The following is a 27,309-nucleotide window of genomic DNA, read 5'->3' on the forward strand; positions in this document are numbered from 1 at the left end:
AAGGCCTGTCTGCTGGACCCAGGGACCCGCACCTGCGGGCCGGCCGCCTGCAGAGCCCCCCCGCGCAGACGGGCCGGACGGCTCCGAGAGCGACTTTGGTAAGACTGCTGTCTGACCTCCCCCAATACACCTGCTCTCCAGCACAACCTCCCCCAGTACACCTGCTCTCCAGCACAACCTCCCCCAATACACCTGCTCTCCAGCACAACCTCCCCCAGTACACCTGCCTCTCCAGCACAACCTCCCCCAGTACACCTGCTCTCCAGCACAACCTCCCCCCAATACACCTGCTCTCCAGCACAACCTCCCCCAGTACACCTGCTCTCCAGCACAACCTCCCCCAATACACCTGCTCTCCAGCACAACCTCCCTCAGTACACCTGCTCTCCAGCACAACCTCCCCCAGTACACCTGCTCTCCAGCACAACTCCCCCAGTACACCTGCTCTCCAGCACAACCTCCCCCAATACACCTGCTCTCCAGCACAACCTCACTCCCAGTACACCTGCTCTCCAGCACAACCTCCCCCAGTACACCTGCTCTCCAGCACAACCTCCCCCAGTACACCTGCTCTCCAGCACAACCTCCCTCAGTACACCTGCTCTTCCAGCACAACCTCCCTCAGTACAACCTGCTCTCCAGCACAACCTCCCCCAGTACACCCTGCTCTCCAGCACAACCATCCCTCAGTACACCTGCTCTCCAGCACAACCTCCCCCAGTACACCTGCTCTCCAGCACAACCTCCCCCCAGTACACCTGCTCTCCAGCACAACCTCCCTCAGTACACCTGCTCTCCCAGCACAACCTCCCCCAGTACACCTGCTCTCCAGCACAACCTCCCCCAGTACACTGCTCTCCAGCACAACCTCCCTCAGTACACCTGCTCTCCAGCACAACCTCCCCCAGTACACCTGCCTCTCCAGCACAACCTCCCCCAGTACACCTGCTCTCCAGCACAACCTCCCCCAATACACCTGCTCTCCAGCACAACCTCCCCCAGTACACCTGCTCTCCAACACGGTCTACTTTCTATGAGTATTGGAACATCTCGCGGTAGGAGTGGATTATTTCCCAGGAGAATCTGGATGTTTTGACTGAGCCAGGCTGGTGCAAACTGTCTGTTTCATGTTTCCACTGGCCTAATCCAGACCCCAATTAGGTTCATGGGAACTGCTGTAACAGACAATGAAGACATTTCACAGAACATAACATTCGGGGAAGTTGCCATCCTCAATTAATGCATTCACATTTGCATGCAATTATGTCTGCTTCTGTGTTTCACACACAATCTCACACACACTCTCACACACACTCTCACACACACTCACACACACTCTCACTCACACACTGCACTCCTGAGCCTTTAATCACACTCTCGCCCACATACATCAGGGACACACAGAGAGGAGATTGTCCCCAGTGAGAACCGGATGCATTAGGCTAAAATGGAAGTTGCTCTTTTGTGTTTTACCTTGTTTACGTGTTGGTCGCCAAGAATTTGAGGCCCATTTAGAAGGCATCCATCTATTTTTTTCTTTTCTTTTTTTCGCTTTCTTTCCCTCCCTCCCTCTAGCTCTTTTGTGTGTAAATGCCTGTGACATGAATGCTGATGGAAAATACAAAGACATGGCCACACACTGTCTCCAACTCTGACTAGTTTAGTCTGGCCGTTTCTGGATCGAGACCCGCAGTCTGGACAAGAGTTTGGCCAGTGTCCCTTTCCAGTCCTCCACTCTGCTCTCCACCGCCTGGAGCTCCTCAAAGCTGAGCTCAGCAGCTGGAGCCAGAGGGGCCTGTGGAAGACATGGCTCCTCTCACACCACCCACCCTCTGTCTCCATGCCCTGCGTGTGTGTCCGGGGGGGGGCAGGCCTGTGGAAGTGACGGCATGTTGATTGAGCTGAGGGGGGAGTGGAAGCGGTGCTTTATTGCCTGTCCCGGAGGGAGGCTGGCGTTGAGGGTCCCCGGGGGCTGGTGAAGGTCCGGGGCTAGCAGGGTTGTCCTGCTGCTGCTGCAGTGGTCATCTGGCTCAGCCAATCAATTTGGCTCCCGAGGACGAGCTGAGCAAGCGTCATCGATCAGGCTTCTAACGCTCCTCTAACTCTCCTCACCCTCTCTCTTTCCCTGCCTCACCCCCCTCCCCACACACACACACACACCCTCCTTCCTTCCTCCTCGTTGTTTTTCATTTTCATTTTCATTCTGTGTACCTTTCTCCTCTCCCGTGACTGCCACCCTCCATCTTTCATTATCGCTACCTGTCTCCTAACACCACCACCAACTTCCCCTCCTTCCGTCTCCCTCCCTCCCCCCTCCCAGACTCCTCTCTGACAGGATGCCCAGGCCCTGATGCCAATGCTGCGCCACAGAAGCTGCTGATCCTGGACGCCCGCTCCTACACCGCTGCAGTGGCCAACCGTGCCAAGGGCGGAGGCTGCGAGTGTGAGGGTACGTCCAGCACACAGGCCCGTCCCGCTCCAAAATAAACACTCACTGAGGAGAAAGTACTTTATTTAGACGTTATCGTCTTGGTAGCATTAAAGCAACAAATCAGTTTGACGTTCCCTTTTTCTGAACTTGATCTAATGTGCTGTGTGTTGTTTTTCAGAGTATTACCCCAACTGTGAGGTGATGTTCATGGGCATGGCTAACATCCACGCCATCAGGAACAGTTTCCAGTCCCTGAGGACGGTCTGCAGCCAGATCCCAGACCCGGAAAGTAAGAGGATCTCCCTGACCTTTACTACTGAGTACCTCTCTACCACCTCTCTACCCCTCCCCTCTCTCTCTCTACCCCTCCTCTCTCTCTACCCCTCTTTCTCTCTCTACCCCTACTCTCTCTCTAACCCTCCCCTCTCTCTCTCTCTACCCCTCTCTCTCTACCCCTCCTCTCTCGCTCGCTCTCTCTCTCTCTACCCCTCCCCTCACTTTCTCTCTACCCCTCCTCTCTCTCCCTCTCTCTCTCTCTCTACCCCTCCTCTCTCTCTCTACCCCCCCCCTCTCTCTCGCTCTCTCTCTCTCTCTCGCTCTCTCTCCCCTCATCCCTCCCATCCCCCTCCAACCTCAGTAAGACTACACCACAGGGAGAGTGGAATGCTGTCACAGTCCAGACCCTTTCTTGCTGGGCTGGCCAGCTGTCTGTCGAGTGATGTGTGTGTGGATGTGTGTGTTTGTCTCCCACCCAGTGAGAGGGTACACATGGCACTCCCCCAACTCTAACTGGCATCAGTGACATCACATGCAGACAGATCTATTTGGGGGGTTCCATGTTTCCCGGTATTCTAAAAAGAGGGGTGGTAATGGTGTCCCAGGTCAGGTAGAGATGTAGGTCAGGGACACCTCCCCCTCGGGCATGAACTCCCCGCATGCAGGCTTAGGGTTAACCCAGGTGAACCCAGGCCGCCAGCCTGCTCCCTCCACTGCCTCCATCTGATCTCCTTCCTTTGTGCTTTCACAGCTGGCTCTCAGCTCTGGAGAGCACCCGTTGGCTGCAGCACCTGTCCGTCATGCTGAAGGCAGCCACTCTGGTGTGCTCGGCGGTGGAGAGGGAGGGTCGTCCCGTCTTGGTGCATTGTTCTGATGGGTGGGACCGCACCCCCTCAGATAGTGGCCTGGCCAAGATCCTGCTGGACCCCTTCTACAGGACACTAGAGGTAGAGACCCATCTAAGTCTTTAAGACTTGAAATATTTGCCATATATTGCACTCATCTTTGCACCCATGTCATTTTTGCACTAAGTAACCTATTTGTATAGTTTTTTTTGTATTTATAGTGTACATTATAGCTACTTTATACTTCATATTTAGTTTATTTTACACACCTGTCCCCTTAGTATTAGTTAGTATTCGTTAATTCGACTGTGCACCTTATAGTTAGACTTATTTAGTCTACCTACGCTAGAACTTAGTTAGACTAGATTTATTTAAGATTTACTCCTATATGTTGAATGTATGCACCTTCCTGCCAAAGTAAATTCCTTGTCTGTGCAAACTTTTATCGCGATTAAAACCCTTTCTGATTCTCCTATCCCCCTGCCTGATATACCCATACTGATAATGACCCCCCTCCCCACAGCAGCTTTTCCTATAGGAGTGGCTCCAGCATGTTGAACACTCTGCTCGTCTCTTCTCACGTGCAGGGCTTCCAGGTGCTGGTGGAGACCGAGTGGTTGGACTACGGTCACAAGTTTGGCGACCGCTGCGGTCACCAGGAGAACGCCGACGACGTGAGCGAGCAGTGCCCCGTCTTCCTGCAGTGGCTGGACTGTGTCCACCAGCTGCTCAAGCAGTTCCCCTGCCTGTTTGAGTTCAACGAGGCCTTCCTGGTACGAGCTCGCCGCGTCTGTCCCCCTCACGCCATCTCACGCTCTCTGTCTGTCCCCCTCACGCCATCTCACGCTCTCTGTCTGTCCTCCTCACGCCATCTCACGCTCTGTCTGTCCTCCTCACGCCATCTCACGCTCTCTGTCTGTCCCCCTCACGCCATCTCACGCTCTGTCTGTCCCCCTCACGCCATCTCACGCTCTCTGTCTGTCCTCCTCACGCCATCTCATGCTCTCTGTCTGTCCTCCTCACGCCATCTCACGCTCTCTGTCTGTCCTCCTCACGCTCTGTCTGTCCCCCTCACGCCATCTCACGCTCTCTGTCTGTCCTCCTCACGCCATCTCACGCTCTGTCTGTCCTCCTCACGCTCTCTGTCTTTCCCCCTCACGCCATCTCACACTCTCTGTCTGGCACCCGCCGCTGCGACCTGTGTTGACACAAAGCCGAGATGTTTCCGTTGAAGAGGCGTGTCTTGCGGGGCTGCTTGTGCGGGAGGGAGGGGGGCCGTGGGAGAGGGGTGTTCGGACGAACCCCAGGGTCTGACGGCGTCTCGTGTGTTCCCGTGCGTTTTCCAGGTCAAGCTGGCCCAGCACACGTACTCGTGTCTGTACGGGACGTTCCTCTGCAACAACGGCAAGGAGCGCGAGGCGCGCAACATCTACAAGCGCACCTGCTCCGTCTGGTCCCTGCTCCGCACCGGGAACAAGAACTTCCAGAACTTTCTCTACATCCCCGGTCACGACATGGTAAAAACGGCGCTCGCTTCCTCGTCTCCCGGCCGCGTCGGGGTGTGGTGCCCCCCCCCTCACCCCCTCCCCTGTCGTCCCTGTGCCCAGGTGCTGCAGCCGGTATGTCACACGCGGGCGCTGCAGCTGTGGACGGCCGTCTACCTGCCCACCTCCTCCCCCTGCACGGCCGCCGAGGACGCCATGGAGCTGTACCTGTCCCCCAGCGGGCAGGGAGAGGAGCTCACCTCACGCTCCCTCGACAGGTCGGCCTGCTGGACGCACGCGCACATAGACACCTTTCTTAGATATCTAGATAGCTCTAGATAAGTTTTATTGACACACATTTGCAGGTGCTACAGAAGTGATGTACTCCCAAATGCTGGTTTTAGTTGACTTAGGCCAGGCATCAATGCTGTGTTTTGAACCATGGAAGCATACAGGACTGTAGTATATCTCAGACTGCTCCTGGCATGGATCTCATGGCTCATAGATCCTCAGATCCAGCCTGCCCTCTAGTGGAGGACAGGAGAAACGACCTCCTCTACCCAACCTCAACCAACAAGCTCTCGCTCTCTCTGCAGGCTTCCCAAGACCCGCTCCATGGACAACCTGGTGTCGGCGTGTGAGAACGGGGTGGCCCTCACCCGCACCTCCAGCGACCCCAACCTGAACAAGCACTGCCAGGAGGCCCGGCCCGCCCTCGAGCCCATGGCCTCCATGGCAGGAGCCGGCGGGGACCCCGCGCAGCTCAGCCCGGACACGGGCCTGGACAGCGACGACTCGGAGGTGGAGCCTGTCCCCCACACCCCGCCCTCCACCCCTCTGAAGCCAGGGCCGAGTTCAGACAGCTCGGAGGAGCAGGGGGAGGAGCCCTGTCTCACCACACAGCCCCTCCCCTCTCTGCCCCTCCCTCCTATCCCCCTAGAGCAGGGCCTCCCCCTGCCCCTCCCCACGCCCATCCTGCACCAGGCCCTGCCCCACACGGCCATCCCCCCTCTCCCACCCCCTCCCCTGCCGCTAGAGGCTGAGAGCCCCTCCAGGACTGCAGAGCTCAGCCCCTCCCCGCCCCACCCTGCAGAACCAGGCTCACCCCCTGCCTGCAGCAGCCCTCCTCCTTCTCCTCCTCCACACAGCTACAACGGCTTCCTGGACGCCCCTCCTGACCTTGGCTCCTCTGGGTCAGCCCAGCTGCTGGCCTTCAAACCGCTGGCCCCGCTGCTCCCCATGGAGGGCTCCACTGAGACGCTCACAGACGAGACCGAGGCCGCCCCAGACCTGCCCCTCAGCACGAGAGGGAGCCAGGACCAGGACCAGGACCAGGAAGAGGAGAAGTCCCAGGCCCAGCTTCAGGATGTCGGTCAGCCTGAGCCTCTGCCCCTGCTCCCGCCCCAGCCTCAGCCCCTGCCCCAGGCAAAGCCTCAGGCCCAGCCCTGCTCGCCAGAGAAGGACAAGAGAACCGAGGCCGTAAACGGGGGCGAGCTGGTGCCTGTAAGGCAGCGGGCGGTAGCAGCCACCTCCGTAGCCGGGCCGGTGGTGCCCTCGGTGGACTGCGCCCACGCAGCCCGGCGCCTCATCTCCCAGAGCCAGCTGACGGACCTGTCTCTGCTGGGCTCCCACTGGGAGAGCGTCCAGGGCCTGGTCCAGTCGGCATGCAGCACCGCCAGCCACGCGGGCATCTGCCGCGCCCTGCAGCCCACCGCCAGCGCCGCCTACCACAGCCGGCGGCTGGCGGGGAAGCTGCTGAGGGCCCAGGGCCTGGCCGTCACCAACGGGGGCCAGTGCTGCCGCAGGGAGGCGGCGCGCGGGGGCCAGCAGCCCCGTCCAGTCGGGCTGGCTGTCGGCGGTCAAGGGCTCGGCCTCCGCCGCTCCCTGCGGCCCCGCCGCCGCTGCCTCCTCCTGCCGACAGCTCCTCGCGGCCTCGCACGCCTCGCCCTCGTCCTCGGGCTCCCCGCCGCCCCCCCCCCAGGCGGCGGCGCCGGCCTACCTGGACGACGACGGGCTGCCGGTCGCCGTGGACGCGGTGCAGCAGCGCCTGCGGCAGATCGAGGCGGGCTACAAGCTGGAGGTGGAGGTGCTGCGGCGGCAGGTGCGCCAGCTGCAGATGAGGCTGGAGAGCAGGCAGCATGGCACGCCGCCCTCCGAGCCCGACGTCGACTACGAGGACGACATTGTGAGTAGCCCCCGCACGGGTTTTCCGGGAAACCTTTGAGTTTGTCCAATCGCATTGAATCCCCAACGGCAGATCGTTTTACATAAGAGAGATGCTAAATAATAGAGATTGTAGTCTCTTGCCTTCCAGCGGTAGAGAGATGGTGTTCCATCCTCACCACAAGTCCCTCCGTACTGTGTGTGGGGGTGTGTGTGTGCCTCCCCTGTCCTCCCTGACCTCGGGCTGCTCCCCCGTGTTTCAGACGTGTCTGCGGGAGTCGGATGACAGTGACGAGGAGGACTCTCTGTCTGACCACAGCGAGGACCGCTTCTCCGAGGGCAGCTGGGACCGTGTGGAGCAGAAGGACACAGAGGTCAGCCCTCATAGTCTGCTTCAGGTTCCTCTCTCTGCTTCTTCTCTCACACACACACACACTCTTCTCCAGCACACCTTTCTGGCCCGGTTCCAAACCACACACGTTCCACTAATGTGTGTGTGTGTGTGTGTGTGTGTGTGTGTGTGTGTGTGTGTGTGTGTGTGTGTGTGTGTGTGTAGGTCACGAGGTGGGTCCCTGACCACATGGCTTCCCATTGTTTCAACTGTGACTGTGAGTTCTGGATGGCCAAGAGACGTCATCATTGCAGGTGGGGCTCCTTGTTTACTGTTTATCTTAGATCACTAATCTAAGCACTAATCAGAAAGGTCAAGGATGTCTGAGTCCTGCGGTGGTATAGGATAATAAACGTGTAGCTTGAATGTACAGAACATTGGCACCACACCTAGAAAGGGGTTAGGTTGATTAAAAGGCATGGACAGCCAGCCTGTAGATATGATAATATTATTCCTCGTCCTCCTCAGGAACTGTGGCAACGTGTTCTGTAAAGACTGCTGCCACCTGAAGCTGCCCATCCCAGACCAACAGCTGTATGACCCGGTGCTGGTGTGCAACACCTGCCACGACCAGCTGCTGGAGTCCCGGAACCGTGAGATCCGCAGCCAACAGCTCAAGAAGCCCATCGCCACCGCCTCCAGCTGAGAGCGACCTGCAGCCTGCCCCCCCGCAGCCTGCCCCCCCGCAGCCTGACCCCCCTGCAGCCTGGCCCCCCAAAGCCTGGGCCCCATCTGGATCAGCAGCTCCTCGGCTTTGGACAGACGATCCGAGTGCCCCCTCTCCCCCCCTCCCCCCCCACCACTACCCCGATCTACTGTGGTCTTTGCTGTGGGTGAACATGAGGAGGACTGGTTAGTCGATGGTTGGCCTGGGTCTGGAATGGAGCCACACTGTGACTGTGGGAGGAAGGTGTGGAGGAAAGAGGGGGCGCGTGAGGGGGGGGGGGGGGGGGGGGGGGGTTGTTTGACAACAAACTGAGAGAAGAAGAAGAAAGGTCAGGAAGGAGGTCGTCCTACTGAGCGTGAACCTGTTTGGTCAAAGACATTTCCAGCCTGGAGTGCTGCAGCGTCCTGCTGCCCCCAGGGCTGTGTCCTTAACTGGTGCCCTGCCCCTCTACACACACACACACACACACATACCTCCCCTGCACCTTGAACCTCAAGGAGGGGCTTCACCTATTCAACCCCACCCCCCCCCCCCCCCCCCCCCCCCCCCAAAGTAGTTTCAACAAAAACAACGTATCCCCTCTCCAAACACACCTAGATAAACACTCACACACTCCTCAGTGGACAATCTCTCACCTTCCCAAGTGTTGGGGACTCCAAAGCCTTTCCCTGTTATACTGGAGGCTTTCAGAAAAAAATGCTGCTACAGTATTTAAAAGTCTAATTTTGTATTCTTATTATTTTGTGCACTACAAGCTGTTTGTGTATTGAGGGAAACTGAGACCAAACTCGAGTGAAAGGGAGAAATCTGCTGTTTACTTGCCGTTGTATCTTTCTGTGGAGCCTGAATGTAATGTTAAAAAAAAATGGGCAAGAGTAACTGGAAGACTGCTATTGTTTATGTTCATGTGCATCAGTGGGTTGTGTACTTGTTCATTCCTGCAATGTTTTCAAAAAATATACTGTATGCACAGTCAGTGTGGTTCTGTCTTTATCAATGCTAAAGTATAGCCATGTCGCAACAATTTGAGGAATCTGTAGGGACAAAACCCTATTTTACATTTTGAGATTTTTTCAATGAGATATGCACCCTAACAAGTCTGATAAATTCAGGTAAAATTTTTTTTTCAAAAAACACATTTCAAAAAAATACTAAAAATCTAAACGGCCACGTGTTGGAACAAAGCGAGCTTTTGCCAGTTGTTCCCAAATACAGAGGGTTTCCTGCAATGTTGATAAGACTTGAAATGAAAGGTCACTTGAAAGTGCGATGAGGGTTAGGGGAGGGGGTGGGTGGGTATTAGCCTGGTTGAGAGATGGCTGGATGTGGATGTACAGTAACAGCCCTCCTCAGCTGGTCCCTGGCCCACAATGTTCCCTGACATTAAAGGCTCCAGAGTCTGGAATCAACAAAGTGCTATAAATGTTTCTTTCCTGTACAGAGGGGAGTTTGGCTTATTCTCATTTGTTTATTGCAAGGTATGTGTCTGTGTCTGATGGTGTTCTCTTGAGACAATAGTGCCATATTTTCCTTTTTTGTTTTGTCTTTTTTTTTTTTTTTTTAAGCCTTTTTTTCTCATGGATTCTAGCAGGATACTAATTGGCCACTGCTTGGTTATGTATAATGGTACAGATCGCTAGCTGCTTAACATGGAAACAAACGACTAAAGATCAACAGGGAAACTTCTATTAGAATATGTGGCTACTGTGTTTATAATGGATGATCTGATGATTTCAATGAATTAGTGAGCCTGTATGGTTGTCCTTTGCCGAACATTTTGGGGTTGTCAAGCGATTTTGATGAAGGTAAAATCTTAGAGGAACCCAGAAATGTAATATATACATAGTTATCTGATCTGTACTAGTGGCTAAAACCTGTCACTCAATAATTGTTGTAAAGAAATGCACTGTAAAAGTCCTATCCCAAGGGTTCTAATAAAAAGATGATCTATATCATTGTTTTGTATCCTTTCCCCTCTTTTGTGTCCAAACATGTTGTGCTTCACATTGTTCCCTCCCTTTGTCATTTGATACAGGTTTGCCACCCAACCAGACAAAGATTTCTCGTCATTCCTGTGGCAATGACCTTCAGACCGGTACCACAAGGGGGAGCTGTTCGTATCTCAATCTGCTCTCCTCTTGATGTGGAGATGTTGCCACTAGACTGGCTTCTTCCTGTCCTGTGGACAAGTCATTGTACACTCTAGAAACACCCAACAAGTAAGCAAAGCTGATCCGAACGCTGATTTAGAAAGCCACATTTTTAATGACCTATGTCTTATTTCTACAGGGATGTAAGCAATGTCTGGGGTCTCCTTTTATATCTTGGTGTTCACTGAATCGCTGCAAGAGGCCCCCATGGTCCTTTGTAGTGTGCAACTGCTGCCTTCATTCATTCTTCATTATTTGTACACAAGATGGAGCTGTTTTGCAGTCACGGTATCGCACTCCGAGCACACAGGGCTCAAATGTAACAAAAGGCCTTCATCGAGAACTCCTCATTTACATGAATGATGTGACTCAGTCCTGACATGCTAGTCCTCTCCGTACCCGACGTGCTGAGCTACTCAGGAGGATTGTTTTCACCGACACGGTAGCCTTCACCCTCCGCCCTCCCTGTCTAGTACCTCAGAATGTGCTACAGGAGAACCAGAGTTCCTCTTGACAGCCATAAACAAAGCTGTTTCCCCTTGTGTAGCCAGGAGGTGAGAGTCACTTTGTACATGCAGCCAAGACGGAGAGGTTTGGGGGGGTTGTCTTTTGTAATGTTATATGAATGTTTCATACGTTAGGGTGGGGACTCCCTGATTGGACGAAGCAGTAACACACGTACACACACACTTGCGTAATGTTAATTCATGGGAAGTGATGAGGGAGTGGTTTGACTTGAGCATGCTCTAGTACCCGTACGTGAAGGTGAGATTGGTCAGCAATTGAATGTCATATTACTGTACTTGCATGTGAAATATATTTAATTAAATATTTTTATATTAAGCCAATGTCTATTCCATCATGATTCAAGAGGTGGCTTTGTCTACATATTTATGTGCTTGTTTGTGTTGTGACAAACTACCGGTTTTCTCTAGGTACAAAGGGATTCAGTATGGATCAAATACTCCATGACTGGGGGTTAGATGCAATCACCTGTGGTTCAGGTGAGGGCCAAGGGACCATGCTAAACATGAACTGGTCTCTTCATGCCAGAGGGGAATAGAGGGATAAATCTGAGTTTTGGGGAGTCTGGAGCTTGTACCCTACTATATGCTTGACATGCCAAACAGGATCCCACCTGTGACCTAGAATACACTGATGTTCAATAGCTGTGTCCAGTTGCCACTTATGAGCTCTGTGGCTGTGTTTACATGTCCCTTTAGGTGACCAGCTGAGAAACACATGCACATTGTTACACATTCAACCAATCACTACAATGAACCATTCCATGCAAATTGAGTCATTGATAGTTCAGGATTTATTTTCAGTGAAGATTGTTATCAGATAGATGATGCCTGAGGAGGAGGGGCCATGTTTCTTTCCTGTCGAGTATGGTGATAGATAAGTATAGGACCCCCTGGAAGAATGCGATCACATTGAAAAAACAAGTCATTGTGTTGCCCTCCTTCGGTTGAGCCGCAGACGCTCCAAAATGCAGCATCTTCTTTTATCCGTTTTCCTGGCGTCCCTGTTGAAAATCAGCTTTGGGGCAGGTGAGTCTATTTCTTTATTGTGTTTTCATACAGGTAAAGTTGTAACAACATCTGATCAAAGTATTCTTCTTTTTTTTTAAGATAGGTCAACACTTTTCCCTCTTGTATTAATACGGTATTGCAAGCGGTTGATAGCCTAATTGATACTATTTGAAGCATTTATAAGCAAGATAACTCAAATTAGTTCATTTATTTTACAACAGGTTTTCTTTATGATCTATTTCATAATTGAGGACCCCTTTAATTCATGCACCTGATATTTATAGAAAATTGTTTGATAAGATAGGCTATTTATTGTCGGAAAACTTCCGTAAATGTACTGTCAGTTGGTATTTTTCCAATAGGCTAAACAACAAACGTTTAGAAATATAGATTTTATATCAGTAATATCGAATTAAACAAATTAAAAACAACAGGTTGAAGTTGGATTACCTGTTTTCTCTTCTCAGGAACTTTACGTTTTTCTTACATGTCGATTAAATAATTTTCAAACGCTCCTTGTTCTCAAGTAAACATCCATATTTAATTACATTGCTTTAAACAAGACAAAAGGTATTCAGTTAGCACAGCCTATGCTCCCACCACAACCGACCTGAGATATTAAAGTGATGCCATGGGTTCCCAAATGGCACCCAAATGCTAGCCTTAAGCCCCGAACAGCACCTGCCTTGTCCATCCTAGATATTTCCCAGGCATTCATCAGGAGCGTCACAGTACTGCTGGCATGCAGATCCTAAAATCCTTCCCCCTCAGACGCGGACATGCTGTTCAAGGACATGCAGTCGCATCGTGACAGACGTTTAGGGTTTTTCATACCACAGTAAATTGGGAAGCTAAATATGAAAACGCTCACCATGGCTTAAATCGATCTGTTATGAAGCATACATGAATCAGTTAAAACAGAAACGGGCTATATTTCCACAGGCACCTGCTCCCTGCCACCACACATTTCAACGAGCCAATGAGATGGTCTTGCGTTATTGCTGCAGCGAGACGCATGAGTAAAACTCTGCGTAAAAACGGCAAATGGCAAACGAGTGAAGACGGGCGAAAATCCAATGGTATTTTGATCAATTTTAGGACCCATAATTAAGTTTCATTGGTATCAGCAATAAGTACGCTTTAATTAGATTCCCTGGACGTCAGCAGTTGAAATAAACAACGAAGGCAATGATGGGGGAAAAAAAGTTAACCGACATTAACCTAAGAGAGGAATGGGAATTGCTAAACATCCCCCCTCTATCGTGTTTTTTCTGCTGTTCATACCGTTGTCCAGACCAGGCTATATTAGCTCCTTTTGCCGATGCGATGCAAAAACACAAATGATACCATTCCTCAATGATTTCTGCGTTAAAACGGCTACTTCCTAAGAATAGCAAAAGCCCTCTATCCCGCTGATTGATGGAAATGGTTGAGAGAAATCTAAATATCTGCTGATTGAATGGTCCTTGCTCTTCAAAGACGCCCGTAAACTTGGACTAGCCATTCCTAAAAATTCACGTCCATCCGTCACCGACAGTGGAAAGGGTACCTTCATCTGCGCAACTAAGTTTTAGGTCTGTCATGTTATTTTTCATTTATGTTTATGTCAAGGACAACCTATTAAACCATGTATAGATTGTTGTGGCGCATGTGGTACAAACACAATGACATAAAAGATCTCTCTCGTTGTCTTTGTTCAACATATCCTAATATCCTATTATGTTTGCTTTCCAACCGACGTGCAGACAAATGTATTTATTTTCCTTTCATCGCCTTTTGTTTCTCTTTGACAATTTCCTACTCCCTGACCGCTAAAAATCGCACTCCCCTTTGAAAGCATTGTTAGATGTTACTACTTAGAGCGGCATAAAATTTCAAAGTTTAGACTACCTTTGTCTAATTGCTGCAATGAAACCTGATTGGATGTAGATTAATCCAATCTTTCATTGATTATTATGATAAATGTATGTTTAACTTTTTCATCCACAATGTTACATTGAATCTTTTGACTTCAAACTTATGAAACACATTACAAGCAGGCTACTCTATAAGTTGTGACTTGGGGGTGTTTTATAACTTACTTAATTCTTGATATGACAGAGAGTGCACATGGGCACTTCAATTATTGATTCATATCAATTTATTGATAATTGCACAATTGAAAAGAAAATCTAATCCCTTCACCTGTGCTGAGTTTATTTTTAAAGGCCATTATCGTGATTATAGGAAGTGGTTTATTAACTGTGGCAAAGAAACTGAGCATTTGTATTCAATTCAAAACACATCCTTTACAAACAGAGAGAAGCCCTTCATGTTCTCGCATAGCTGTGATAATAGAGTAGGGAACTCTGCATGTGTTTTGTGCATGTGAGTTGTTTTATAAATATTTGATTGCTGATATATCTGCAGAAGGCATTTGTCTCAAAGTGGGTGGTGGAAACATACAACCCTTTTGTGAAATATTAATAAAAACTCAAACAATCATGTGAGAATATGACCTCAGAGATTCCAAAGATTGGATCACTGCGTACCGTATATTCTGGAAAACGTAGTCAAAAAAATAAAACAGAAACTCTAACTTGAGTGTCTTTGTGTTCATTGACAATAGGAAGACCGTTCTTTGTATTAGGGTATTTGTATTGCCGGGAATAACAGTTGACTCAAAGCTATACTTGAACAATACAATGTTTGTGGTAAAAAAAAAACAACCTATTGATAATGGGGTCAGATTTGATAAACATGATTGAAATCTAAGGGTGCTGTTGGTCCAGGATGTTAGCTGAGCAGGAGTAAGCAGTGCAAACTCTGTCAAAACAGACAGAGTATTGTTGCTGTTGCTGAGGGTTTGACAATAGGATGAGTGTGTACATTGTTGGCTGATGAGATAAGATGTACTGCATGGACTAACGGAGGATATGTGGCTGTTGATGTTCAACCCCACGGGGGGGGGGGGGGGGGGGGGCACACCCATCCACCCATCCACCCACGAACATATGCTTCATGACTTCCAGACCTAGAATCGATTCATTTTCTGTCAAAAGTGGCTTTTCCATTTAAGGACTAACTCAAGGGTTGAAGATGAAGTTGAGTTATGTGTCACTTCTGCTTTCAAACGATGTGGCCTGACATCATCATTCAATGACTGGACTGTTAACTTGTTTATCTTATGACAAGCCTTCAGTACTTACCCATGGTATTGTCATATCACTCACGTTGTTTCAGATTGGTGCTACCAGTCTGAGTTCACCTGTGAAAACCAGTGTAATGGTGAGTTGGTCAAGTATGAACAGTCAGAAATCACACTTGTCATAAAAGAACAACATTGATGCCATATTCCTCTGACATGACCTTTGTTTGTGAGACTGTACCTTAGTGCTTATTCTGGTGTCTTTTGATTTGCCCTCAGCACCAGAAAAGTGGGATCATAGCAAAGAAGCATGTGCAGGAAAGAAACAGTCTCCCATCAACATTGTGACCAGGAAGACCATCCCAGATGACCATCTGACACCCTTCCGGTTCCTCAACTACCAGGACGCTTTCAGGAGCGTCATTAAGAACAACGGCCACTCTGGTACATGTTCTGCAGTTTGCTCCAGCAGCAGCCACACCTCAGAAGTGTCACCCCTGTCCCAAGCTCACGTGTCTTCCCCTCTCCAGTTCAGGTGGCCATCCCCAACCAGGCCAAGGTGGAGGGTGGAAACCTGGTGATGCCTTACAAGGCCGTGCAGTTCCACCTGCACTGGGGCAAGAACGGAGGACCGGGCTCTGAGCACACCATCGACGGAGAACAGTACCCCATGGAGGTAGAGTGTGGTGTCTGCAGTCTAGGACCACTCTGGTCGCAACATCCTCTTGGTTCTATAACCTAGGAGTTTTTTTGTTGTTGTCTTGGTTTTGTCAGTAAATGTGTTTTGTCCCTTGTCCTTGAGGGTTTAGGTTGGTTGAGGGGCAGTGCTATGGGTGTATGTGAAGCCGTCTGTGACATGCTTGTGTGTAAAAAGGGCTATACAAATACATTTTGATTTGATTTTGTCCCCTACAGCTGCACATAGTTCACATGAAGCAACATTACACATCCCTGGGAGAGGCACTGAGTGACCCGACTGGAGTTGCAGTACTTGGATTTTTCTATGAGGTTAAAATGCACATTTTGTATTTCAGTCTTTTTGTGTGTCTCGTTAGGCAGCACGTTCCCTTAAAAACGTGTGAGTTAAATTGACTGTAGAGAAAGCTGAGCGCACAGTCAATTTGATTTAATTGTAATTGAAAACCTTATATCACTTTCCATTTTTAGCAATCCATCAGTAGCAACAGAAAATATGAGCCAATCATAAATGCCCTGAAAAACATCAAAGACACAAGTAAGTAGCTCAAAACACAAACCAACCATGAGAAAAGAAAATGGACTTGTTCTAACGTCCTGTCTGCTCCACCTCCAGGTGCCAACACCTCTCTGGGCCCAATCTCCCTGGACCATCTGATCCCACCTCGCCAGAATCTGACCAGTTACTACCGCTACATGGGCTCCCTGACCACCCCGGGCTGCAGCGAGGCCGTGGTCTGGACTGTGTTTGAGAAACCCATCCCTCTCAGCAAGAGCCAGGTTAGCTACAGCTTGCTAACACTATCCAACCACACCATCCAGGGATAAGTACAGCACAGCGATAGAGCATCATTACTGTAGATCACGTTTACATTGGGGCACAACGTGTTTTGCTGTATGAGTTGTGTACAGGACTGTCAGTCCTGTGTGTGTCATGGACTTGTGTGTCTGTCGCTCCTCCAGCTGCAGGCGTTCTCTGAGCTGGAGTTCCATGATGGGAAGCCCATGGTGGGGAATTACCGGCCCGTTCAGCCTCTCAACGGACGCCCGGTGTACCGGTCGGGAGGCACCGTGGTTTTAGCTAGCGTTGCCGTTATGCTAGGCTCTGTGGCCATGGCGATGGGACTGGCCCAGCCCAACTAGAGAATAACATTTTGTCTCCGCACCGCGACTTGCATGAACACGATGAGTTCTCAAACTAACCAATCAACCAACAGACTAAACTCCTGCACTATCAGCCATGCCCTAACCACAGACACATCAGCCTCCAATGCCACCAGCATGCTCATAAAGGCCCACAGGAAGCGGTTCACCAGCCCTCAGCCGTCCTCGTCAAGTGCCAGGTAAATGTAGTTCATCTCAGTGTCAATCTAAACGTGATCCTCCGAGCTCAGGTGACAACTGTTCTGGTCACCGAAGCCAATCATTGACCTGACACGTGAAGTGCTTTCCAATGGAACGTGTGAATAGCGTGCAACTTATAAATAGGCGCCGTCATAAATACTTTCCAGTTTAAGCCCATCGGTCAAAGGAGAAAGCTGCATGGCCTTTCCCTGCCCTGCCATGTCCAGGGTATTTGCAGTGCCATGGGTCAGGTGTTCTAGCCGTCACGGGTGTTGGGGTCGCCTCACCACGTGAATACCACAGGGAGGAGAAGGGGCGTGGGCCGGTCTATGACGAACGGCTCGCTGGTCTGTTCTGAGGGGTTGTAGCTAGACGCCGTGTCCCCCCTCCCAGACCCCAGCCAACACACAAGCTGCATCAGGAGGAGGAAGGGGTGGAGCGTCGTCGTCGTCGTCCCCCCCCCCCCTTCCCCACTATGCTCTGAAGATAGGTCGTTAGTAGGCTGGTAGGGGGTCAATGAGGGAGCAGAATACGTAGAGAGCCAGTGACTGGGCAGAGATTCAAGTGATATATAACCCGACTGACTCCTTTTTAGCACCAACCATTTCCGTCTCAAATGTTAGCGTTGTTTCGCATCTTTCTCAGCCTCTGACGATCACAAAAATCTACGCTGTTGTGTGAGGCTGTTCTGTCTGATACTGAGAATACGTGACTTGTGTCCATGGCTTGTATTTTAGGATTCTGGGTGCACTGAATGTTATTTACTGTGAATTTCAATCTGTTGTTTTCAATCTTATTTGTTTATTCGGAGGGGTTCTAAATAAATCATACAAGAGATCTGGGCAGTTGTCTTGTGAGACAAGATTTAACGAGCTGATTGAAATGTACATTTTCCAATATTTAATTGCCAAGCTATACTTCTATACTGTGTCATTTGTACACATGTATTTATGTACTGTATGTGTATATTGATATAAGGACACTGTTTATTTTATTTATATGTATTTCAAAGTTTATGAAACAATAATTAGTCAGAAGAGACTATATGTAATAGACAAATAGACTGCATCATCAAGTTGACCAAAATAAGTTTACTCTTGTAAATGTATGGAATTGCTCAGTTTTAAATTGGTTCAGTTTATTTAGTTGTAATGCTTGAAAATATTATGAATAATATGAAGAATGTGTTCTAGTTTAACAATAAACTGCTGACATGCCTTTTTAAACTCTGTCTGTATTTTAATTATCCTCTCGTCTGACAGTAGGTCATAATATCAAGCAAGATTTTGAACAAGCATCTGTTTTCCTGGAGTTAAATGACATACAAATATCCCCTGGCTCAGCCTGGGAGTGGAGGCTGCCGTTCTGCACCTAGGAAGGTGATATTAGAATAGCAACTTGGCCTGTGCTCGGCTGTCCTGGTGATCTGGGGGTTCAGACCCTCTTCTCAGTTTCCTGTCCCGCTCCCCGGCGATCCTGAGAACGGCCACATATCTCAGCCCTCCTGCTAATCCTTTTCTAATTGACTGTTCTGGACGTTACGGCTGTCCCACACACACACATACACACACATGCCCACGCACACACACACACACACACACCCACACACACTTAAGTGACGCCCACGAAAACTACACGCAATCAGACACAGTATCGTAAAGAAGCTGCGCAAACACTTTATTCCATGAGGCGTGAAATTGTATCACGAACATTCAACCCAAAGTGACTGTTGGCTTTTCAAACCAGATTGCCGGTGTCCTATAAACTCGGTCCCCTTACGAGATTTTCATCTCTCCAACCCTCTCTCTCTCTCTTTCTTGTCATTAAGGAATCAAAAGCCTTATTGTGACAGACAGGCTGGAGGAGACGGCGCCCTCTCACAGAGAGAACAGGCACACAAAGCCTTTCTGCTGGGAGACAGAGCTCCTGTTCTGCTCTCCTCGACAGTCCTCTATGGCTTGTTAGTGCATCTTCAGTTAAGACCCCTAACCTAAGTGAATGTTTGGGCCTGTAAAAGTACGAGCCCTTGTTACTAGAGTCTAACACCCGTCAACAGAACACCCTGCTCTATACCCTTCTCGACCCCCCTCTGCCCCACAGCACGGTGGTCCAGAACAAAGACCCCCATTCTCCCAGAGAGAAACCAGAGGCATCCCCATTGGCCCCAAGGGGCCCATCAGATACCCATGCAACAAGAATGGGGGAGAACCCTTAGTAAAGGTCACCACCGAAGGAAACGTCCTCCCAGAACTGGGCCAAGACTAACTCTGACACCTCGACAGCTTCAACCACTTCATGCGATAAAGTCATGATGCAGCACTGCTCCATGCGCCTCCCGTATCCGTACACTATCTCTCTACACAGTTCAGGAGTTCAACCTCACAGCTGAGTACAGCGCAGCCCTGTGACACAGTCTTCTCAGGCCTCCACCAGTTACGTGGAAATATATCTGACCTGATCAATGATAGTTCATTTTTTATTCATATCCCTGTTAATATCAATGCTGAGCAGTATGTTGTCGCTGATGCAGTGGAGTTTGTTATTCGTCTGCCAAGTAGGGCAGTGCGGCCAAGGAGATACACAGACGGGGGAACAAGCCTCTTGTCTTGCCAGGTACAGGAGAAGCCAACTGCTACAACAGAACTCCCTGCCCTTGTTTTTATGGAAATAGCAATCTAGAGGAAGCCATCGAGAGAGGGGCCAAAGGTTTATTTCCTCTCTCATGAACGTCAGCGGAGATGTAAGTGGGTCTCGTAACACCTGGACCTTAAACACCTCCTCTCCCCTGTTGACAAGAACAACATTAATACAAGCAGCCATGGCATCACATGTATGCTGACAGAGAGAACACGCTGTACTAAGCTCTCTGCACGTTCATCGTTCACTCCCAGGTTGAATGTGAGGGGTTTACGTCCCTCCATACATGACAGTGTCCCTGTAGGACTAAGGAACGGCCCAGTGCCAGCACATTGAACCTGTTTTTCACTGCTAAGTGAAACACAGGTTCAATCTCTTTGATGGCAAATGGAATTTGAACACAGTGATTAACTGCCAAACAATAGCAAACACATGGAGGGTTTGAGAGAGCCCTGTGATAGATGATGGGAAAGAATGCGGACCTTTGATCTCGAAACCTCAAGGATGCTGAAAGGTTCCACAGCAGGCGCATTGGTAAATCATCTGGACTTAAATATCTATGGTTTACACCTCAACCCTCTCCTTCAACCATCTAGGAGTAATACTTAAAGGAGTTCAAAGGTCATTGTGGTCAAAGGTGGAGGTGTAATGTTCAATCTCCTGGCAGGCATGTACCCCTGTACAGGAGGCCCGGTCTACAGCCTGGGTTGAAACTTCCATGTCATCGTGCCTCATGGGGGAGGAGCTGGAAAACAATAACAGCAGTCTTCTAGAGGTTTCCAGTCTGTTCATCTTGTATCCTCACAAAAACAGCCCGTTTTCTTGTTGTTGATTGGATTGAAGCAGCCAGACCTAGCTTGGAGGAGAGGCAGTGAGAGGCAGCTGAAGTGATAGGTTAACCGCTCTAATCCCTTTTAGGAACACCAGCTTTGGAAAGTGATCTAGATTAGTATACCGCTGATCTACTTTAGTCTGGTGGGGGCATGGTCAGACCACTTGAGTGTCAGAGTTTTTGTGTGAGTGTGTGCGTATGTGGTTATGAGAAGTGTACGGGTGGGGAAATGGGGGGGGGGGGGGGGGGGGTAAAGAGGGGTTGTATTTGGGGGATGGAGGTGTGTGGGTGAGTGTGCTTGTGTGTAAAAGGGGAGAAGGTGTATGGGATTGGGGGATGGGTCTGGTGTGGATGTTACAGTACGTGAAACCTTTCCAACTGCATGACAATCTGACGTTCATTTCATCTGGAAAATGACAGAAGCATGATCATTACGATTACACAGAATTAGTAATAAAAAAGAATCACTCCATGGTCAGTTCAAAAGGTCAGTCCGTTTTTGCGTTATGGTCATTGCGTGTTGTGTTGCACACAACACTAATATTACTTTGATGTCAAGTGGGTATTCATGCAAGGTCAAATGTTCCACAATAAACTGGTGGACTTCTGCCTTCAGGAAGGGTCGGCCACAGAGCAAGCAGATGGATAGAAAAACAGATGTAGTGAGCTGTGGTCCCCATCAGCATCCCAGCACTTGTCTCATAAAATTGAAAGCTCCGTGGTGACCTCAACACAGACTGAGGAGGTAGGGTAGATCAACAGGAAATGGGGCGACGGAGAGGTGAAAGATGGCTCTCCCTCCCAGAAACAAAGGTATGTCAAGTACCAACACACACAAAGGGCCGGAGGTCACACATAGTTGAGGTTCTTTTCTATTTTTGACAACATTGTTACTCCACTACATTGTATCCAAGGCATGACTGTCGAGGGCAAGAGGTCTTGCCAAAAGACACAACATCAAGGTATCGTTTTGGGTGGCTCCACATTCCTTGACCAGTGTTACGATGTGTCCGTCTGAAATGGCTGGAAATGTTGCTGTTTCAACCAGTTGGAACGACATGGTTCAGAGACTGTAGATGCTATGCACCACTATTGCAACATTCTGATTGCAATAGTGGTGAGTTATCCCTCTACTAGGGGGGTCAGATGGGTGAGCGGTTAGGGAATCGGGCTATTAATCAGAAGGTTGACAGGTCGATTCCAGGACGTGCCAAATGACGTTGTGTCCTTGGGCAAGGCACTTCACCCTACTTGCCTCGGGGGGAATGTCCCTGTACTTACTGTAAGTCGCTCTGGATGAGAGCGTCTGCTAAATGACTAAATGTAAATGTACTATTTCCTGTTGCGAGATTATAGTTGGCCAACAGTCAAAAGTCCTCAGCTAGGTCTAATATACCAGACCAGGCTCTGGTCTTCCTGATGTATTTTTTTTTACTTTCCCTAACTACCGCCAACCCCCCACCCCCAGCCCCCACACACACACAAACAAACAAACACTCTGACCCCAACAACGCACATTACGTCAACGTGACTTGAGTCTGATCCCTGTTTACTGGTAGTACCAAAAGGAAGGGCTCCTTCCTCATTCTCTGTTATACAAATTAAATGTGATGAGTCATTGCATGTAGCCACTACTACAATGAAAGGGTGCAGCGGCGCTGGATATTCCAGACAGATATACGCCCCCTCGCCACCCTGACTCCTTCTCTCTATCCCTCCCCCTCCTCACCAGCCACAACCCCTTCTCCCGCCTGGTCCCCCTCCTCTCCATCCCTCCCTAACCCCCTTACCCCTGTGCACTGCTACTGTCACAAGACTCGCTGTTTATCAAATATAAATGGACGTTCATTGAAATAAACTAAAACAGAAGTCCCGTAAGAATGTAAACAGACACACCATGTTTTGGTCCGCCCTCGAGAACACATTTTTGACGCCGCAAAAGAAAAATGAGAGTTTGTTCTATTCTAGTTGTAATATTTATATTATCGAAGGAAGCACTGTCTACCAGTCTATGACAAATCCATGGGAAGATGGAGGATTGAAGGTAGACAGACCCCTGGCAGCAGACGAGACACAACCAGCTCCTGGACTTCCTTGTTTTCAAGCTTCCAGCAGCACTCAGTGGGACAAGTACAAGTGAACCGTGTGATTGCTAACTCTGCTTGAGCTCTGTGTAAAACCAGGGGTTTTGTCAGTGCCAACACATTGAGTTGAATGTCGACCAATGTCAACAAAGTACGATTCCTGCACAGTGAAAGTGCTATGGTACACCTCCGTCTGTGCTCATTCCCTTTCTCAACATGGGAATAACGTCTAATATCTGATTGTCAAGCAAAAATAATAAGCATATAATGCAAAAATTGAAAAGGCGTTGTTCCAACTCAACAGGAGCTGGTATCTGAGGCAAGATTCAGGCCTAACAGACTGATTACACAGTAAAGCATGTGGAGCCACCATCATCGGATCTGAGGATAGCATACAGAGTCCTAAGGAGGAGTAGGAAACACTGATTATATATAGGAGATTTGATTATATGTTTTCTGATGAAGGCATCCTGCTATGTACTGTAACAGCTTTTAGCTAATAACCTTCACTTCCATACGGGCTGTTGTGGGCCTCTCTCCATCCTGTAATCATTAATGCAGGCCTTGTCAGTTAGCACCCCATCAGCTTTGGGTGTACATGTTGCATTTGAAGTGATTATAATCTACTACCTGTTGCTACTTTCAAAACCGATGCAGACCTAGCGAAATATTCATCTGCACGCCATCCTAAACTGGGTTAAACACAGTGTGACTTCATGAGAACTTACAGGAGACATAGGGAAATATTGTACACATGATGTGTGTCTTTTCATCTGGATTTTCTGCAGTCAGGGATCCTCCTCAATCATTTTCCTCAAAGTAAAAGTTTATTTTTAAGGGATTCCAAGAGCAGTGAAAGTATATGAGACAGCAACACATCCTTCCCCCCACCCATACGAGCCAGCATGATGTATTGCTTGTTCCACTTACATGAGAAGTTGACTACCAAGAATAAAAAATTCTGTTTTGAGCAATGAACTTTTGGGAAATCTACATTCATCCTGATTTTGAGGAAGGAACTCAAGTGACGGCACTTCCTCATTAATGAAAAGTAACATTTTAATACACAGAGGCAACACAATGGTGACACAACACCTTTGGCCTCAATCTACACCTCAGTCTGAAACAACATCTGCCCAAAGAACTATGTTGAACTACATTACCTGATGTAGACCACCTCTTTCTCTCCTACTTTCGGTTGTCTGTCTGTCTGTCTGAGTGTCTGTCTCTCTCTCTCTCTCTCTCTCTCTCTCTCTCTCTCTCTCTCTCTCTCTCTCTCTCTCTCTCTCTCTCTCTCTCTCTCTCTCTCTCTCTCTCTCTCTCTCCCTCTCTGGCTGTGAAAATATCAACATCCGTCTGTCCATCTGCCCATCTACCACACTCACACAGCCTGCAAAACAAATACCTGAACCTTCAGACATGCTCAGTGAAGAGGACAGAGGAAGGTAGGAAGGGAAAGGGACATAGGGGAAGACACCCTCACCTCCTCACCTCCTCACCCCCTCACCCCCTCACCCCCTCACCTCCTCACCCCTCACCCCCTCACCCCCTCACCTCCTCACCCCTCACATCCTCACACCCTCACACCCTCACATCCTCACCCCTCACACCCTCACACCCTCACCTCCTCACCCCTCACCCCCTCACCCCCTCACCCCCTCACCTCCTCACCCCTCACATCCTCACCCCATCACACCCTCACACCCTCACCCCCTCACACCCTCACCTCCTCACCACCTCACACCCTCACACCCTCACCCCCTCACACCCTCACCTCCTCACACCCTCACCCCCTCACCTCCTCACCCCTCACACCATCACACCCTCACCTCCTCACACCCTCACCTCCTCACCCCTCACACCCTCACCTCCTCACCCCTCACACCCTCACACCCTCACCTCCTCACCCCCTCACACCCTGACCCCCTGACCCCCTCACCCCTTCACACCCTCACCCCTCACACCCTCACCCCTGTTCTCCATGTTCTCCCTCCACTACTGAGTTCATTAGTGCTACTTGAGCCCACAAGGCCATATTTGGTCCCCATCCACATTAAAACCAGGGGTCAGGGTGACACATTGAGTCCACAGCTGCACAGTGTTCAGGAGAGTTTGTTGCCTGTAACCGGCCTCCCACAGTGTAGAGCCCCAGGGGTGCAGATCAGATTAAAGATTTTGTGCTGAATTAGACAAGTGCCTCATTTTCAAATAGAAAGTTGTTGGCAGGATTTTCAGTGTAGTGTTACCGGGAGACTTCGGAGCCAGGTCAATTAAATACACACGCACACACATGCACGCAAATATGCACGCACACACATTTCTGCTCCATAAACAGGCCAGCCCACATGCATGTACCTTATACTGTACATACTCAGTCGCACACGTGCTAACCCATCCACGTGTTCAGAGAAACCCATATGAAATTGGAGACAAGCACATGTGCTGTTTATGACCGCTACATATTTTTACGAGGCGTACATGTGATACTGTTACTGTGTGTCAAACGGCCCTCATAATAACTCCAGTTCAATCTCACTCGCCGGGCCCATTCTCCATCCAGCTGCCCTCAGTTGGGGCCACTGCTGTGCCTCGATGTTCAGCCGGGGCGTCTCAGATGTCTGCTTTGAGTTCAATCAGCCGTTTTTTCCCCCGCTGGCTGATCAGGGCCTGGTCAGGGACAAGGGGCTTCTCTTTCCCCAGCTTGTGCTGACTTAGAGCTGATGGGGATATGGAGTCTGCTGGCCCCCCCGCCGGGTGGAAGGAACCAGGGGGGGGGGGGGGGGGGGGAGATGCCTTCCTCCAAACGCCCTTCATCTGTCTCTGCTTTAATTGTTTCATGTGTGGTCAGCTGCACGTTGAGATGTTGTTGTCTCCACAGATGTTGTTGTGTATGTTATGTTATGTTATGCCAGGTTGCTTTGCGTTGTCCTAAGAATTTCAGTGCCCAGTCTGACCCTGTGTTGTTCTGTGCATCGGACAATAAAAGACTTGAACTTGAACACTCAGCCCAGAGTAAGCTGGAACAGATGACAAGTTTGGTCAGCGTCAGAGTGTTACAGGGTTGATAATGGGCCTTTTTCAGCACCGAACTGATGGAGGATTTCCCCTGACTCGAAACTCTTTAGAGTGCTGCACGTAAGTTACCTCCAAGCTTTACTTGAAAGATTTACAACTTTTAAAGTAGAGTAAGCAATATGAACTTTCTAATGCATCGACGCTGCTGTGGGGGATTGTTTACTTGAAGTGATAACACAAGGAACAAGGGTGATCCCCCTGCCCCCATCATTTTAAATGACACAGAAAAGCTTATGTCACCCCTGTTCTGTTGTTTCATGTTTTATTCAGGTTATGGAACTTTCAGCGGCGGAACTTTGAGCATTCAGCAGAAAGAGCTTCTAGGCACTCTGTCTATCTATACATGCTTTGCATCATGAGCCTGCATGCATGGACGGAGATATGCAAGTGCAGACAGAGATGCTTCCGTGGGAGTCCGTGAGGCTTTCAGACATATTTAAGCGCATAGTGTCATACAACGGTACGCCTCATCAAGTCTGCGGGCGCCCATTGTGAGTTTTCATGGTGGTTTTGAAGCCATGTATATTATGTCTTATTAATTGGTTTACTTAAGGTTACTTTAGACTTTAGAGATACCATCTTTGCTGAGGGAAACCTAGCAATGCCTTTCCTAGAAAAAAATCAGTCCATCATTTTTGGCTTTGACTTTCAAATTCCTGCATTTTGTGCCTAATCAGTGAACTGTGATAACTGTGAACCAAATCGTGGTCTCTCTTTAGCTGGAGACATCTTTATAGTCCTCTTGATCTGACGTTAGCTCTAATCTCCACTCAGAGCAGATCACAATCGCATGTTTCTACATATTTAATGTTTCTCACACAAGGATGTCAGCGTCCATTAAGTCAGGCGTTGCCTCCACTGGCCCTTCCTCCTCCTATAGATGTGGGACTCTAAACATTGTTTGTCATCATTAATATTTACCAGTCAACACTTCCGCAGTTCCTGTGATTCTGGATACAAAAATGCTAAGTTTATTTATGAATGCGGGCGCCTCAGAGGGGGAGCCAGGGCAGGGTGGGAGGGTCGTAGGTCACTCTGAGTGTAATTCATCATGTCCCACGGCCACTTTAGATCGAGCCCCTGACTTATGATCTGAGGTCATGCAGTCTCACACTGCAAGGCTCAGTGGTGGGATTATCACGTTACAGCAACATTCCACAAAAACACTTTTGAACTATTTGCACATTATATTACGATTAATGACACAAGTCGTTCAGAAAATCAAAACACTTACATGTGCAGATGACACCAAACACCACATTGTTTTATTTACACATGTGAGTCATTTACACATGACTCACATGAGACTGGAGCCATTACTTTCTGTCCAATATCCTCTTTCTGTGGCCAGAAGGCACCCAACATGCCTCTCAGAGGTCACAGTGTCCTGCAGTCTGCAAATCTTCAGTTGTTTCATTGGTTGATTTTGTGTATACATAACAACGGGAACTGGCTTTGTTTAATTCAATTACCCATTCGGTTTCCAGCCTCATGCACTTCAATGGGAAACACTCACACACAGAGTGGAAGCCCACGGCGTTAACGAGGACTGTGATGTACAGTGACTGACAT

General features: G+C 49.3%; 2 protein-coding genes across 2 annotated transcripts in view; both read left to right on the forward strand.

The window, feature by feature from the left end:
* The window catches only part of mtmr4 (myotubularin related protein 4), a 32,474-nt gene extending 23,099 nt beyond the window's left edge, over positions 1 to 9,375 (forward strand). Inside the window, 13 exon segments of the mRNA XM_067257719.1 lie at positions 4 to 57; positions 59 to 98; positions 2,321 to 2,449; positions 2,610 to 2,717; positions 3,455 to 3,654; positions 4,140 to 4,325; positions 4,899 to 5,069; positions 5,160 to 5,314; positions 5,633 to 6,854; positions 6,856 to 7,221; positions 7,463 to 7,597; positions 7,756 to 7,844; positions 8,059 to 9,375. Of these exon segments, the coding sequence (XP_067113820.1) occupies positions 4 to 57; positions 59 to 98; positions 2,321 to 2,449; positions 2,610 to 2,717; positions 3,455 to 3,654; positions 4,140 to 4,325; positions 4,899 to 5,069; positions 5,160 to 5,314; positions 5,633 to 6,854; positions 6,856 to 7,221; positions 7,463 to 7,597; positions 7,756 to 7,844; positions 8,059 to 8,236 (3,033 nt within the window). The 3' untranslated portion in view covers positions 8,237 to 9,375.
* Positions 9,376 to 11,864: 2,489 nt separating this feature from the next.
* Positions 11,865 to 16,958, forward strand: ca4a (carbonic anhydrase IV a). Its single transcript, XM_067257095.1, has 8 exons — positions 11,865 to 11,960; positions 15,165 to 15,209; positions 15,349 to 15,513; positions 15,600 to 15,745; positions 15,985 to 16,077; positions 16,237 to 16,303; positions 16,382 to 16,545; positions 16,729 to 16,958. The coding sequence occupies exons 1-8, from the start codon at positions 11,900 to 11,902 to the stop codon at positions 16,906 to 16,908; spliced, it is 921 nt and encodes a 306-aa protein (XP_067113196.1). The 5' UTR covers positions 11,865 to 11,899; the 3' UTR covers positions 16,909 to 16,958.
* Positions 16,959 to 27,309: the final 10,351 nt, after the last annotated feature.

The sequence above is a fragment of the Osmerus mordax genome, chromosome 19, assembly GCF_038355195.1.
Source record: "Osmerus mordax isolate fOsmMor3 chromosome 19, fOsmMor3.pri, whole genome shotgun sequence".
Taxonomy (NCBI): domain Eukaryota; kingdom Metazoa; phylum Chordata; class Actinopteri; order Osmeriformes; family Osmeridae; genus Osmerus; species Osmerus mordax.